We start from the raw sequence: 15,896 nt of genomic DNA on the forward strand, positions 1-15,896 counted from the left end.
GCAAGGAAGCTGACATTCCAGCTGCCTTTCAGGCCCAGGGGACTTTTGTGGGTTTCCTGATACTTCTAGAATCTTCTAGAATGTTTCTGAGTCAGAAGCAGAGGTCAGGGCTGATCTTGAGAAAAAAAATCAAAACTACTGAGATTCTGGAAGTTTGGTCTGAATCTAAAATAACTTTGTTTCAAAGACAATTAAATTGATACAGTTTAGTTTTTCTTTTGTGAACTTTAGTTACTTTTTTTTTTAAACAGTTCCCTTCTGTGCCCTGCTTCCTTCTTCTCCCAGGACATCTTAGACGCCTCATAAGGAATGTTCTCAGGCCATCCTCAAAGTGACTGCAGTGCTAAATTAAGTGAGGTTGAGGGCTTAGGGTTTTCTTCCGGTTGTTTTTAATCACCCTGGGACCTGGTGAAGGTGGTCTGACCCCTGCACTGTGCCCTCATGTTCGCCAGATGGTGCTAATTACAATTCTTTGGGCAAGCCCAGTGCGGGTTTGTGGATCTTGAAATCTGTGCTATGAAACACCCACTGAAATATCGCAACTCATTGTGGGCCACGCCCCTGCCTTAGACAGGCCAGTGTGTCAGGGCTCCCGCTTGGACCCCACACCTCCACCACGGGGCTCCCGCCCCTGCCTTGGACAGGCCAGTGTGTCAGGGCTCCCGCTTGGACCCCACACCTCCACCACGGGGCTCCCACTCCTCCCAGGCAAGCTGTCGCCTTCCGTGTTTCCACAGTGTTCTGGTTTCAGGGACACGGGCCCCTGCCTGCCTCAGAAGTGCTAGTGGGGTCTGTAATGTGTGGGTGACCTGCCGCCCGCTCGGCGGCTCTTCCAACAGCCCTTTCCTACCACTCAGGATGCTTGGTCACCTTTGCTCTGTAAGGCCCACCGTTTTCCTGCTGGCGGCAGGGACACCAGGCCTGCAGGCAGCCCTGTGCTTCCCTCCGCGTCCCGTCTGGGTGCTGCAGCGGGGGCCTGGCCCAGGGCTCTGCAGCAAACGCCGGGAGGTGGCAGCCAGCTCTCGCTGCTGCGCGCTTCCTGGCGGCCGGTCCACACTTGCCGCACTTGAGCGCGCTCTGGAGGACTTTGGCAGAGTGGAGGGGCTGGAGTTGTGCTTTAGCTGACCCTGAGCATGACTACCTCTCGGACTAGAACGGCACATGCTAGTCACTTGGACACAGGACTGTCGCAAGTTCCGTGGGTTTTGCTTTTCTCTGGGGGCTAGGTCTCCTCCTGGCCGTGGGAACCTAGAGTCTGTTATCACCTGTCAAAAATGTTCTTACTCGTAACTAACTTAAATCTCTTGGCAGAATAAAAACATCCTTACCATGGGATCTAAGCTAAAGGAAAATTTTGAAGCACTTTGAATGCTAATTAACTTTTTAAAACAAAAGTATGACTATGAAATTTCCACAAGTAAAAGCAAGTTCGAGCGCACCACAGGGAAGGCCAGCTGCTCCAGGGACAGGCTGCGGGTGCTGCGGGATCGGGGCCACCTGCGGCAGCTCTGACGGTACCCGGTGTTCACACCTGCAGCCTAGAGTTCACTTCGGAAGCAAAAGAGATGGTGATGTATCTACAAATCCAGCAACCGAGACAGGCTGGCCCTTCATCAGCGTCAGAGAAAAGCAAGAGAAGACTGGCGTTCGCAGGAGAGAGCAAGGGGAGCCCTGGTCACTGGTGCATGACAGTCACTGGTCACTGGTCTGCTGACATCTTTAAAGGACTTACCTGCCTTTCCCTTAACGATTCTGAAAGAGGCGAGATCAAGAATGAGGACCCTGATGCTCCCATACCTTAGGCTCACTCAAAATAAATTTTGTGAGTTATTTTACTTGTCAAAAAAAAATGAACAAATAAGGACAAAACTGGGGGAACAGCCATTAACAGGGGAGTGGGCACTGTCAGAGCACCCAGTGATCTCTCAGAGCATCAAGCAACCTGGGGCAGCAAAGCGGCTCTCAGTGGATCCCCAGCAGGATCTCTGCTTTCTGCTCTCACACATGCATCCAGGAGGCCCAGATGTTTGGTTACCTCTGGAAGCCATCTTTCTCCTGAGACTTAAAAAAACTGCAGGTCCAGAATGGTCAAGAGGAGTGATATTGATGTGGTGTTTGCAGATAATTCACAAGGTTTCTGTAAATTGATCAATGCATTTGCAATGTCAGGACTGAAAGTCAAAAACTTGATCAGCACATGGAGTAGTCAGAACGAGGTGGACTTGGGTCGGATGGAGCTGTGCCATGCGTGTGGCCACAGAGCAGTCTGCTCCAGTGCCGGCTCGCGCCCTGGCTGGTAGTCACACCTGGCCCTTCTGTGACACTCCCAGGAACCTGTGCCAATGCTGTAGTAAGTTAGTGCCAGAGCAAAATCAGGTGTTTGTTCTCTAATGTTTAAAGTTAAATAAGCAGACAAGCATTCAAGTTCTGCACGAGACGTCCCCTGGAACATTAAAGACAGACTGCAAATACAGCTGAGGCTGGTGTCTCCAAGTAAAGTAAAGGCCCTGATGTTGAAGAGGTGGCCTTGGGATGCGTCCACTGAAAGATATTTCTAAATTTCCCTTTTGTATTTGAAAAGCACGAGCTTGTGATTGTCACTATTCACTCCCTCGATCCAGTCCACCCCCAGGGGTCTTTCATCTACCCCAGCAACATCACAGCTTCATTGAAGTCCCTCCTGCTCTGTGGCTCTTCTGCGACTCCGAAACCAAGTGACGAACATGAAGTCATATTCTTATCATGCAGATTCCCTCAAACTACAAAGAGATCACTAAATAACACTCGCCACTGGAGCGGGGATGTGACGAGGGGATCGGGCGCTGATCTCGGCTGCCCGCCCCTCTGCTAAGCGGCACCTTGAAGCCTTCGTGAGGGAGCTGGATTTACCACACCAACCAGGAACGTCGCTCTGAGGAAGGTCACGTACAACACATCGCGTGGCAGCAAATCTCAGATTCTCAAAGAACAGTGGGTCAGGCCATCTCCCCAGGGCCCAGCCTTTGAATGGAAGGATGCAATTAACCATCCTGGAAGGGCCACTGGCAGGAAGCCGAGGACCAGGACCGAGAGAGCGGCCCTCCCTGTGCTGCACCGTCCCCGTCTGGAGATGGTGGCACTGATCTGCAGCAGTCCATGGGCTGGTCTCACCTCCAAGCACGTCAGCTGTCTGGGCGTCGAACAGACCTGGGTGCTGGGTGGACCGTGCGTTTCTTAGAAAGCTGGTGCTTCCGCTCTGAACTGGAGTTTCCTCCAGAAAGCAAGCGCCATTCTGCTCTGCCGGGGGTTTGCTCAGGGGCCATCAGCCCTCCTGCGAACAGCAGGTGCACAATCCACCAGCCGTGGTCTCCCTCATCCTTGCCTCCCTTCTGGGGTTGGTGGGGAGTGTTTGGCTGTGAATGAGGGAGGAGGACAGGCTGTGGGGCCTGTTTGGGAAAGAAGGTCATTTCAGATCAGTGGACACTGCCGCTGTGGTCGTGTGGCCAAGCCTGTCCAGGGTGGGTCCTGGTGTTCGTCATGAGTGCACCCATGAGGTGAGAGGCGTCCGCACCGGCGTCCGATCCTCTGCTCCCTTGTGCCCAGGCCCGTCGGGCATGGGCAGTTCCCCTCCAGAGCCTCCCGCAAGGGCACAGTCAGGCAGGCAGCAGCCAGCACCCTTAGCTGGATGTGGAAGTTGATTTTTCACTGTGGAAACGATGACATCTCAACTTTGACACCCATCCTCCATTTTTTCTGTGGTGGGAATCCACACTCATGATCTTTACCATTAAATCTTTTGGGAGAAAAATCTTCAAAACAATTTTGAAATGAATTTTAAAAATTTATTTTTATATATAAACCAATAAGTAGACTTCTATAAAAATATAGTCACATAAGACCTCCCCAAAATTGCAAATGAATAAATTGCAGCTTCAGCTGTTTAAATAGAACACAGTCTATGTCCATACAAGTATTTTTGTAGGCTGTAGCTTGCAGAGTGACCTGCTTCTCTTTTGGAGTTAGTGAGATTAAAAGGCTGACGCACCAACAGATTCGGCACCTCCAGCCGCACCCCTCTGGCTTCTGCCCTCCCACTTGCCCAGGCAGACAGGCCTGCGGGCTGGGGAAGTCACCTGACTGCCCCGCCTTCTTTCCTTATTGACAGGAGGAGGCTGGGGTTGCTGAGGGGCTGAGCCGGTGACAGCTGAGGTGCAGCAGAGGTGACGGTGGAGCAGTTCCTGACCTCGGAGGGGTGTGGCTATTCCAGTCCTCCCAGGACAAGAGTCAGAATCATCCAGCAGCGCTCAGCCCCAGGCCAGCAGGCGCTCTCTGGCCCCAGGGCAATGCCACTTTAAAGCCGAGGCTTCCTCCTATTTTTATCCTGTGGCACCACCCGCCCGCCGGCAGCTGCTTCCTGAACAAAAGGTTCTGCCAGGCCTCGACACCTTCGGGCTCCTCAGTACCTTTGCACGGCAGCCAAGCCCGGCCTTGGTGCTGTGTGGCGGGATCCTTGAGCGCAGCCGCTCCTCCACCCCAAACCTGGAGCTGCAGCCAAGGCCACTCCCAACCCGCAGCAGCGGCACTGAGGTGGGAGAGGCTGAACCCAGGGCGTGAGCAGAGCAGACGCCCGCCCTGTCCGGGGCGTCCGGGGTCACTGCAGGCCGTCACCACCAGCCGTCTCTCGAGGACTCTCCTTCCCTTGTGAAACACAACTGCAAGTCCACTGTGGCCAGGGGGCCCGTCAGGGCGGAGCCGGGAGGGGCGAGGTCAGGGCCCGATTTGACGTGCGTTCTGCTCATGCGTTCCTGCAACTACTGTAGAACCAGTGGTCACTTGGCCTCGTCTCTGCTCAAAACAGGGCTTGCTAGCCGGAGTCTCTGCCTGCTCTCAGCAGGCAGGATGGCCTGCAGCCTGTGCCTGTAGAAATGGGCTCTGTCGTGGAATTTCCAGAACTCCCTGAGAGAGAAGCAAATGGGATCCACCTTAGTTGGCAGATCCCAGGAAGGCCGAGGGATGGGGTACTGCCTGACCTGACTCCTGGCCTCTCTGGGCCCCACTGGAGTGTAAGGTTGGTCCTTCACTCAGAGGCCGCCGTATAAAGGGACTCCACATCTCCACATGGAAATCTCCCCGGGCACTGGGTGTCCTCTGCTGCCGGGAGCCTGTGGCTGCGGTCCGTGGAGCTGGAGGGGCCCAGGGGCAGTGAGCTGCCCCCAGCACCTGCAGTGGGCGATGAGCATCTTTCTCCAACCTAACAAGAGCCGGCCCCCACCAGCTTCTTCTGAGTCCTGGCTTTGAATCTCACAGAGGTGTTTCAGGCCTTCTACAGGATCCTTGCAGAAGATTGGTGTAGACTTGAAGCAGGTTGAAACTCTTAAACTTCACTTATTTAATCACTTATTTGCATGTCAAAATCATCCACCTGCTTAGAAAACTGACTTATGTGTCTTGCAGAAGGGGACCTGGGTGCACGCTGGTGCGCAGGGCAAGAGGGCTCTGCTTCCCTGCCCAGTGTGGTCCTGCAAGTCGACCGTTCAGTGATGACCGGCGACTCTCCTGCTCGTGGTGGGCGGTGCAGACAGGGCAGCCGGCATCTGAGTAGGGCCCTGGGGAAGCGGGCGGGAGGCACTGTGGCATCTGGGGCACTGTGTTCCCCACAAGGATAGACAGCCCTGAGGCCTGAGTGTGCCAGCACGTCCAGGGACGGCTGGGGACAGCAGGAGGTGGTGAGATGGGCACTGCAGTGGGTGGGCTTGGCCGGTGCTGTGGGTCTTGTGCTGGTCGGTGGAAGGATGTGGTTTCCCTTCTTTGAAACAAGAAGCCAGTGAGGGTTTTGATCAGAGAACTGAGCAACATCATCTGACAGGTTTTAAAATACAGTTTTGTCTGGCACGTCAAGCGTTAACCAAGGGAACCAGGGCAGGAGGAGAGAGCCCAAGTGGGACAGAGTGGCAGTCCAGGCCAGAGTGACCGGGGCTTCTCCAGGGCGGTGACATGTAGGCCGGGGGCGGGTCAGAGGCTGGGTGCCTGGGGGACTTGGGTGTGGGGCCCTGTGGGAAGGTGGGTGTGGGTAGGAGGTGGCCAGGAGTGCACGCTGGCTCCTGGGGTGTGGCCTCCAGGCGGACATGGAGGTCTCCTGCTTCCTGCATGCTGTGTCCTCTGGCACTCCTCAGGAACTCTAGCAAGGCCTTGCAAGGCAGAGGAGAGGCTGGCTCCTTGGGGGCTCTGAATCCACCCATGCTAGAGCAATGTCCAGGACCAGTTTGGTCCTGAGAGAGGACAGCCACAGCAGCAGGACCGAGGTCCGGCTGGAGGCCTTTCTCCTGTGTAAACAGGACTTCAGCCAAGAGAATGCTTTAGCGTCCAGCTCATGATATAGACTATTTGAAGACTGAGACGTGCGTCCCATTAGGTCTCTTTGTCGGCAGGACATGGCTCTAGAATTCACTTTGTCCTAAGTAAAGCTCAGGGACACTGCCCTTTGAGGTCAAGTGCTCCCCGCAGTCAGGCAACCATTCAAGACAGGTAGCACAGTGGAGGAGGAGGCTCTGATTGACAGGGGAAGATGGCGTCAGCTGGGACAGGCCCTCCCCTCTGTCCCTGGGGTTCCAGGGCTGCCCACAGACCCGTGTCTCACCTGGCAGGTAAATGTGTCGCTCCTTGTTCCCGGGTACTGGCCACTTACTTCTCTTGTGACAAGTGGCCAGAAGTCAGCCTGAATTAACCCAAACTTAATCACAAGTAAGTGACCCTCTCCAACACTTCTGTGATCTCTTTCCGCTCAGTGCGCGTGGGCCCTGACCTTTTCTCACCAGCGATCTACCAGCAACGTGGACTTTGACTGCAGGCGTGGTGCAGGGTCAGACCACAGACTCTGGAACCTGGATGCTGGATTCAGCCCTCACCCGACACCCCAGGCTTCCCGCTCAGCGACCTGGTGCCCAGCAGCCACTGTCGACCCAGCTCTCATCAGGGCTCCAGTCAGAAGATGCCAGCGTGGGGGAACCGCTGGGGGGAGTTTGGAGCACCAGAACTCTGTGTGTCCGTGCAATCTTGTCTTCACTGTGCAGCAAGATAGACCAGCACCAGACTGGCAGGCCCCTCCGGGGCTGGACGCCATGTTCTGGACAGCATGCTCTGGGCAGTGCAGCTCTGCTGCCTGCCGCGAGGCTCGGCGCCTGCTGTGGGTGACATCCTGCCTCGGCCCGGGTTGGTTCTGGTGTCCACGCTCATGTTCCAGCATCCTCTCACAGGGGTCAGGATCCCGATCTGCACTGGCCTTCCTGCAGGCGGGAGGAGACGAGGGAATTGACCTTCTCCCCCCAGGTTGAAGGATGGAAGGTGGAGCAGGCAGCCGAGAGCCTCCTCCAGACACCTGGGAGCCGCAGGGGGAGAGCGCTGCAGGAGGGGGAGGGGACGTGCCAGGGGACACGAGGTCCAGCCGAGGTGGGGCTCACATTCTGGGAACAGGCAGGCCTGTCCTCCGGGGCAGGGCTGGTGGGGCCTGGGGTTCTGCTCTGTGGGATGACGGGGTGTTATGAGACAAATTCCTTGGAATTTATTCATGGAAACAAATTCCATTCCACTTTTAGTCTACATTTCATTTTAATAAGAAAAGCAGAGTTTTTTGTTCTGCTCAAAGTGATCTGTTAGTATAACAGGATACCGAAGCGGAAGTTTCTCTCAGGAAGGCCTGGGCGGACGTGCTGCACCTGGAGTGAGAGTCCAGGTTAAGACTCAGACTTTACAAAGAACGTGGTAGCAGGCGCCGGGTCCAGGAAGCCAGGGGTCAGGCGCAGCAGCAGGGAGGGCTTCGGCAGGACAGCTCGCAGGCCAGAGCCACGCCTGGGCGAGTTCAGGCCGGGCTTCACCTCAAGCAGCGCGGAATTCCAGAGTGGCTTCCTGGAGAACTTGCGGGGGTGCCTGCCGAGGAGGGGTGGGAGGTCGGAGTGGATGGGATCTGAGGACTTCTCAGGAAATCCAGAGGGCCAGACAGGCTGATGAACCATTTGGGCCAAGAAGCAGGAAATTTGCTGCTGCGCTCCCCCAGGACCCCAGCGGGAGGGGACCCCAGCGGGAGGGCAGGGAGCTGCAGGAACCTCTCAGAGCAAGACCCCTTGGGGCGGCCTCGGTAGCAGCCTGGCTCTGTCCCTCCCCGTGAGCAGAAGCCAAGGCTTCACTCAGGCAGCGGAGAAGCTGTCGCTGTGAGACGCGAAGGGTGGCAGCAGACAGGAGGGAGGAGGCCGCCGAGGACCTGCCCGGGAACGCCAGTGTGACCACGGGTCCCAGGAGCACGCTCACATCAGACCTGAATTCTTGTGCTCACAAGGGCCCGGGAAGTGACAGCAGGTGATGGGCTAGGACTCCGCAGCAGACATCAGACCCTGACAGAGGCGGCTGAGCTTCCCAGGTCCCTTGGCCATTGCTGGCTGTGGTCTAGCACAGGGCCGGGTGGGCCAGCCAAGCAGAGAGCAGCAAGCAGCACAGCCTGGGGCAAAGACGACAGAGGCACTGGCACCAAGGAGCAAGACACAGAAATGGCTCTGGGGAAACAGGCCAAAATGAGGGGTTTGGCGCAGGTGAGACCAGAGGCTGCAGTATTTTGGGCACAAACAGAAACCACTCTGCCTGAAGAATGGTGTATTCCCACATCTCCAGCCTAAGGAAATGAGCAACGTTCCCCACCTGAGATCTGTGCTTTAGGCCTCGGTGCTTTTGAAGCGCCTCTGCAGAAAGCAAAAGCCCACCTGCTCTCCCACTCTCTGGCCTCGAGGCTCCCGTCCCTCTGCCCAGTTAGCACTGGGGGTGTTCACACCTAAGCCGAAGAGTCCGACCTGTAGCTAGGATTCACTCGCCAGCCTTGAATGTCCTGGTCTCCTCTGAGGAGCTTCTCAGGAGCAGGTGGGAGGAAGGCAGAATAGATTCCTCTTTGCACCCAGTGCTTGGGGGGTTGTCCCCTGCACACAGACACCGAGCTGAGTGCTCCCCGGAGGAGGGAGTTTAGCCAGGGCTGACTCATCGCATGCCTATTCAGAGTCTCTGCAGCTTTTCTGAAGTCTGGAGCCCCTTGGGTCTACTGATGCCCTGACCACCTCCCACCCTAGGGACCTGAGCTGCAGGCCCTGGTGGGCTGCCTCTGGCCAGAGACCCCAGCAGCAGACACCATGTACGAGGTCATGGTCGCCCCCCACTCCCGAGGTGAGAACAGGAGAGCACACAGACAGAGCTGTGGGCGGAGGCTAGACGTGTCCTATGGCACCAAATCTGTTTCTCAGTTTAGAAAGTTCTCTATTTGGGGTCAAGCTAGAAAACAGTCTTTCTAAAGTGGCCTTCCTGACAGACATGCCACAGGGGAGCCTGTCTGGCCCGGGTGGTCTTCTGCAGGGCAGGGACCTGTGCCTGGATCCTGAGCTCTAGAAGAGTCCATGGAGTTTCTGTTACACACGTTTACAACATCAACCAAAGGATGTGGAACATAAACCAAGCCTTAAAACTACCTCGTGAAGATGATTTGCACAAGTTCTGGATTAAGATACAAAGATTAAAGAAAACATGTTTCCAAAGGACTCAACCACTACAGGAAAGTTTTAATGACCATAAAGAGAAAACAGGTGCCACACTGGCGACTGATTCTGAAATCTGAACACCCTGCAGCAGGGCCTTGGTGCAGGAGATGTGGGGGCTGGCACTGGGCAGTGCATGCGGGCCTCAGGTGGACCTTGCTGCTTCCCGAGGGCTCTGTGAGGGGTCTCCCTGGTCAGGGCCATGAGGCGGTCATGTGCACAGCAAGCAGGCAGGGCCCTGAAAACTCCGGTGGGAGAGGGAGCCCAGGCCTGTGGTGTGCTTACCACGTCTTCGATGGCAGGACCCCACCAGCATGGGACTGCACGAGGACTCAGCTCTCCAAGATGGAAGGGAAAGGAGGTGCAGAGGAAGCCACAGAGCAGCTCCCCATGGAGGAAATGAAGACCAGGGGACCCTCGCCCAGAGCAGGGTGGGTCGAGGGCCGGCCCTGCGCACCCCACACCCTTCACTGTGCAGAGGAGCTCCTGCCGTGACTGCCATGCTCAGTGACCCCACCAGACAGCAGGTCAACGTTGCAGGGAAAGTGAAGGCCTGGTGGCTTGCAGCCCGTGTGCTTTCAACATACCTTGTTTGTTTTATACCAGGAAAACCAGCATGGCATGCGGTCCGACATGGATACGCGGGGCGGGGTTAAGGGGCCCCGCCACAGCCTGTGCCTGGGAGAGACAGAACTGTGGGATCAGAGAGGGAGGGCAGGCCCAGGGCCGCAGGCAGACAGAGCTCAGGAGGCAGGCGGCCTGTCTAGGGGTGGACACTGCCCTGGGGGCTGACTTGCAGGGCTTGGTGTTGGTGCTGGGGGCTGTGTAACAGAGGTCAGTGGAAACTGAAACGGACAGGGCTATTAACACTGTCATTAATGCTGTCCTTGCTCCTAGGCCAGTGGGCGTGCCTTTTCTCTCCCTGGAAGACCAGCCCCACCTGCCTTGTCCACAGCACCTTCTTGGCCACGGCAGCCTGCCTTCAGTTACCCTTGCCAAACCCCCGATGGGCTGCAGAGAGCAAGCAAGAGACCAACACCTTGGGAGGCCGCAGCCCAGTCTCCTCTGGGGCTAGTGGATGATGCCTTCAGGCCCAGGAACATCCAGGAGTCCGTGGTGTTCCACGTGGTCTCAGCAGCCCGGAGGAAGATGCTTCCCGGGTCCCCAGAGGGCTGGAGAGAGAGGCTGCTGCACACCCAGCAGGCTCACGTGGGTGTGTCTGGAAGACAGGAGTGCCAGGTTGCCTCCCTAGCCAGTAGCAGCACGTCCGCCAGCTCCTGGTGTGGCCCTCAGGCACCATACGCATGTAGGCAGGTGTCCAGGGACGACTTCGAGACACCAACCCTGGAGACCAGCTCTGACTACTGCCTCCCAGCAACGGGCTGCAACTACAACCCGCAGCCGCGGGCGTGGAGACGGCAGTGGGAGTAGAGGGACCGACCACCTGGCAGCCACCAGCTGTGTGGAAGGCTCGCCCAGGGGGTCCTCTGCTGTCCGGCAGGGCTGGTTCTCTCTGGCCCTGTTGGCGCTCGTGGCCATTTTCTGAGCTGGTGCATGTCTGTGGACTCACTGTGTGACTCACTTCACTCTGCTGACGCATGGGAATTTCACGGAAGAAAAAGTCAAATTTCCACGATGTTCTGGACTCACACATCACTCAAAATCTTAATTCTGTTGACAGGGGCAGTCTATGCAAGCCAACTGCCCAGAGAAGGGGAAACAAGGCTTCCCTCCAAGTGCCTTAGTCCAGGAAGGAATTGGCCTACGTGTGCTGATCGTCGCCAGCCGAAGTAGCAAGGGAAACCATGTGGGAGATCGTCACAAAAAGAAGCCAGAGCAATGGCTGCAGGAAGAGGTTCTCCTTGGTGTCCTCAATATTTCCTTAGTCTTGCTCTGAAACATCTTTAAGTCTAACAAGATTCAGATTTTTTACAAGATTGACAGGTTTTGTTCTCAGAAAGAGGCGCATAAGAACAAGGCTTTGCAAGTCTCAGGTGGGCGTTCGAGTGCAGGGTATGACATGGGGAACAGAAAGACCGGGAGGTGGACTGGGTTCTTGTCTGCTTGAGCCTGGCAGCCTGGCAGGACCGAGCCCGGGTTCAGTCGTCCTCACAGGTCAGTGAGAAGGCTGCAATCCTCTTGAGGCCCCTGCTGGCTCTGAGGCCGGGAGTGTCCCTCTAGTGCAGCTCCTGAGGTGCACTGCCCACCCGTACAGGCCGCATTCAGGAGTGGGGAGCGACCGTGGTCACTGTGTGTGTCCTCAAAGATCCAGCAGGAATCTCCGGCAGCAAGTTTTGTGTCACGTGTGAGGTGGAACGAGGGTCGATGTGTGGAAGAGAACCGTGAACGGGGTCAAGGAAGTGCAGAGAAAGGTGCTGGTGTGCAGCTGAGCGGCACCGGCCAACGTGGAGACAGAACAGGCCACAGAGGGCGCACAGTGGTGCTCAGAGGGCACACAGTGGTGCTCAGAGGGCGCACAGTGGTGCTTCTTGGGGAAGTGGCCCCTGGACCTTCAAGGGAAGAGAGAGCGCTGAGGCAGGAACCTCGTGAGCATGCAGGGCACAGACCCCAGGCTGCCCCTCATTGCTGTGCCCACCGACGGCAAGGTCCAGTACTCGACATGCTCAGCAAGCACTTAAGACCTGTGAGGTTCGCGTGGGTGCCGAGCTTGCCTGCAGCACTTTACGTCCTGTGCCAGCAGCAGGGCGGCCTCTCGTCACTGAGAGCTCCTTCACAGAAGGGAACTGACCACAAGTTCCAGGGTGCAGAGGACCCCACCCTGGAAGGATGAAGAGAAGCTGAGAATCGAGTCGAATTAAGGGTGAAAGTAGCCAGAGGCTGGTCTGTCCAGTTCTGCAGAAAAGAAAAGATGCGAGCTTCCAAAGTCTTGTTGTTATATAAATTGATAAAGAGCTGATTCTCGCAAAGTGTAAGAAATGATCATTGGCTCCCAAGAGTTTTTACAGAATCCTAAAAAGTAACATCTGGCGTATGCGTTCGTATGTTGGCAAATTCTCCAGAACACCGCACATAGGTCCCCACTTGGTTTGAAATTTGTCATGGTGGATGAATTGCGGGCTCTGACTGTCTTGGGGGTGAGGGACCTAAGACCTCACTCTCTGGTGCTGGGTGCTGTTTGGCTACTCCTTCCGGAAGTGCTAGCTGTTACCTCCACTGGTCGCCGCACGCCGTTGGTCGCTGAGCTCTCCAGGCTGATGAGGAAGGCAGACTCTCCACAGGCCAGCTGAGGTGCTCTTCTCCCTGCCTGGGCCCATCACCCAGCGGACCCTGGCAGGGGCTGCGCAGGTCTCTCTGGCAAGGACGCATCGTCCTGTGGTCTGTCAGCAGCTGAGCTCTGAGAAGTCACCCTCGAGGACAGCACTGCAGGGCCCACCGCGTGGAGAGCTGCCTCTGTGCCCTGGAAGCACCGAGTGGCGGGTTCACCTCCAACCCCAGGGTCGAGGTGCCTCTGCCCATCCGAGGTCCCATTCTCCAGGGGAGAATTTAGGTTGTCATTTTCTCATAGAAGTGGGACGAGTTGTCCCCAAACAAGGGTGTCCGTGGAGAAAACCGCAGCCTAGGAAGGCAGAGCACAGAGCCACTGCCTGCAAGTAGCGCTCGTCGGTGGAGACGGGTGGTCTGTGCGCTGCACACCTTCTCTGAGGGAAGTCGCTACGGCCACAGAGACCCCCGGCATGGCCTCCACCTGGCGTCTGGGCAGCGTCCCTGCGTGTGCCCAGCGTCAGGCAGTGGGCTAGCTTTGCCTCGGACGCAGAGCTATGCCCACACAGCCTCCAGCCTCTCATCCCCCATGGGCCTCCAGTGCTCGGCACCATCACCGCATGGGAAAGTCACCCACCCTGTCAGTGCGGACCTTGGCTCACAGCTTAAACTTCAGACAAAAGCATATCAAACAGCCTTAGTATGGCAAACAGAATCATGGGGATGTTTGTTTTTTAAGATTTCCACACTTGATTTCTATTCAAAGTAGATGACACTATTCACGCTTTTCTATTAAAAAATAAAGATGTGTTATTCTGCTGATGAGATTGTTTACCCCAAAAAGCTGTACTTGAGAGATGCACACTGAAAATCAAACCTAGCAATAAACACAACTTGAAAATGAAGACAAGGAGTCTTCCCCCTTTTCCTTTTAAAACTGCTTTGAATCCCTGTTTATTCAGGCAATCACTCCCGGCTGTGAAGCAGAGTTGAATTTCTTTTTCCATAATGGCTTCCAGGCACAGCAAAGGGGTTCATGCTGCCTGCCCACATTTGAACAGTGGAAGGGAGAGTCACTAGTGCTGAGGAGCCTTTGTGCAGACATGGCCACAGGCAAGGACACTGCAGGTGGCCTGCAGGGGAGACTGGAGCCTTTCCAGGCAGCGCAGCCTGCGGGTGAGTGGGAACTCACCAGAGGTAGCCTGGGACGTGGGTGTCCGGCTGAGCAGCCCAGTGGGCCAGGGTGGTGGGCTGCCTTTCGGGTGGAGGCTGCTGAGGGACCTGGCCAGTTGTGCAGGCTGGGCAGGTGCAGGAGCCCCTGAAGCGGGTCGGGCACAGCGTCCCTATCTCTGCCATGTTGGAAGCTCCTGTAAGACTTACGGGATGGCGAGGCTGGGTCCCATCACTCTGCTGTTACTCTGGGCTGCTCCTTGCTGAACAGCATCCTGCAGCATTTCCAGACCTGGCCGCCTCCCGGGAGCCCCTGGAAGTTCCAGCACTCAGGTGCTTCCAGCCCTCGCCCTCTGCCCCGGCCAAGCTCTGTCAAACTGAAGCCCTGTTTTAAGTAAAGTACTTCAAAATGCAACTTTGGCTCTCTCTACACCATGTTAAAACCATCAGCTGGAATTGGGCTCCCTGGTCAGCCCACAACATACCACAAGCTTAAGGATTTTTACTTTTTTTTTTTTTGGTGAATCTAATTAAAATGGCTATTTTTGGCATTCTGATATAAAATATTTTTAACGTGCCAGATTTTAAAACAAACTTCAAGAGAAAGGAAGATTTTTTTTTTTGTGTGGAGCTGGGATTAAACCCAGGGCCTATGCATGCAAGGCAAGCACTCTACCCACTGAGCTATATCCCCAGCCTAGGAAGGGATGTTTTAAAGATTTAAATGGGCCCTGGGCTGTAGTTCAGTGGCAGAGCGCTTGTCTAGCACATGGGAGGCACTGGCTTCCATCCTCAGCACCACACAAAAATAAACAAATAAAACAAAGGCATGCTGTCCATCTACAATTACAAACAATGTTTTAAACATCTAAATATCTTAGGCAATTGTAGCAGGGCTGGATGCCCTCGGTGGTGGGCGCTGTCTGAGTGCGTGAGGCCTGGGTCCCACCACAGCACCATGGAAACCAGAGCACCCGAGGCAGAGGGCAGCAAGGGGAAAGAGCATTCCAGGCAGCAAGAACGGCTCGGGACTCGGAAGGGCTCACTGCGATGGAGGAGCAGGTAGCCATAGAGGTGGAGGGGTGAGCTCAGGCAGGGGAGGTGGACACCACTGTCCACTAGGGCCTCTGCGTGCTCTGGAGGCTAACACAAGGAATTGGAATTTCTCCTAAAGAAATGGAAAGCCAGGGCTGGGTCGTGGCTCAGCTGTACAGTGCTCGCAATCACACGTGAGGCACTGGGTTCCATCCTCAGCACCACATAAAAATAAAATAAAGGCATTGTGTCCACCTACAAATAAAAAACCAAAAAGAAAGAAAGACATGGAAAGCCACTGAGGGACCTTGGCCAGAAGTGTGCTTGTAAAACTGGGAAGATAGGTTGAAGACATGGGGAAGGCCCAGGAGGAAGGCCCTGCACAGGCCGGGGAGCCAGGTGAAGGTGACGTGGAGATCGGAGGCCGAGGCACAGGCCAACTCCTATCCTGGGGGTTCCGGCCCGGCCTCGGGTGCACCGGATGCAGGAGCAGAGAAGAGGGCGAGGTGCACGTGGACACTCGATGCAGCACATTCCTGGGAGAGGAAGGTCAAGCGGAGTGCATTGGGAGGGGACTGGGAGGTGTCCAGTCGACATGCTGAGCCATGGTGAGGACGGGCACTTGAGCCCAGGCAGGACAGCGGTGCCGCTCGTAACCATGGGGCTTGCTCGCCATTCCTCGGACCCCGATTGCACACCACCCCACTCAGCCCCCAGGGCCACCCCGAGGAGGTGGCAATGTGACCCCTGCCTCACAGTTGGGAAGAGGGCGGCACAGACGGTCAGTTAGCTTCCCAGGAGCTCACATTTATAGGTGGCAGACTCAGGATTTGCGTGCAGGTGTTATTTCAGAGCCCAGCCTTTTAATCTCCGTACCACACAATTAGTGACCTGGTGCCAGGAAAGCAATTAAATCCTACGCATTTC

The 15,896-nt window shown here is 56.0% G+C and overlaps 1 protein-coding gene across 5 annotated transcripts in view; it reads left to right on the forward strand.

Moving 5' to 3' along the window:
- Positions 1-14,336, forward strand: part of Synpo2 (synaptopodin 2) — a 154,553-nt gene extending 140,217 nt beyond the window's left edge. For 2 of the 5 annotated variants that reach the window (XM_047565824.1, XM_047565826.1), the window contains exon 6: positions 10,440-14,336. In XM_047565824.1, coding sequence (XP_047421780.1) covers positions 10,440-10,973 — 534 coding nt within the window. In that variant the 3' untranslated portion in view covers positions 10,974-14,336. Of the gene's footprint in view, positions 1-1,311; positions 1,384-10,439 lie in introns of those variants that run through there. The other 3 variants (XM_047565825.1, XM_047565827.1, XM_047565828.1) reach the window with 3 other exon arrangements.
- Positions 14,337-15,896: the final 1,560 nt, after the last annotated feature.

The sequence above is a fragment of the Sciurus carolinensis genome, chromosome 10, assembly GCF_902686445.1.
Source record: "Sciurus carolinensis chromosome 10, mSciCar1.2, whole genome shotgun sequence".
In the NCBI taxonomy this organism is placed as follows: Eukaryota; Metazoa; Chordata; class Mammalia; order Rodentia; family Sciuridae; genus Sciurus; species Sciurus carolinensis.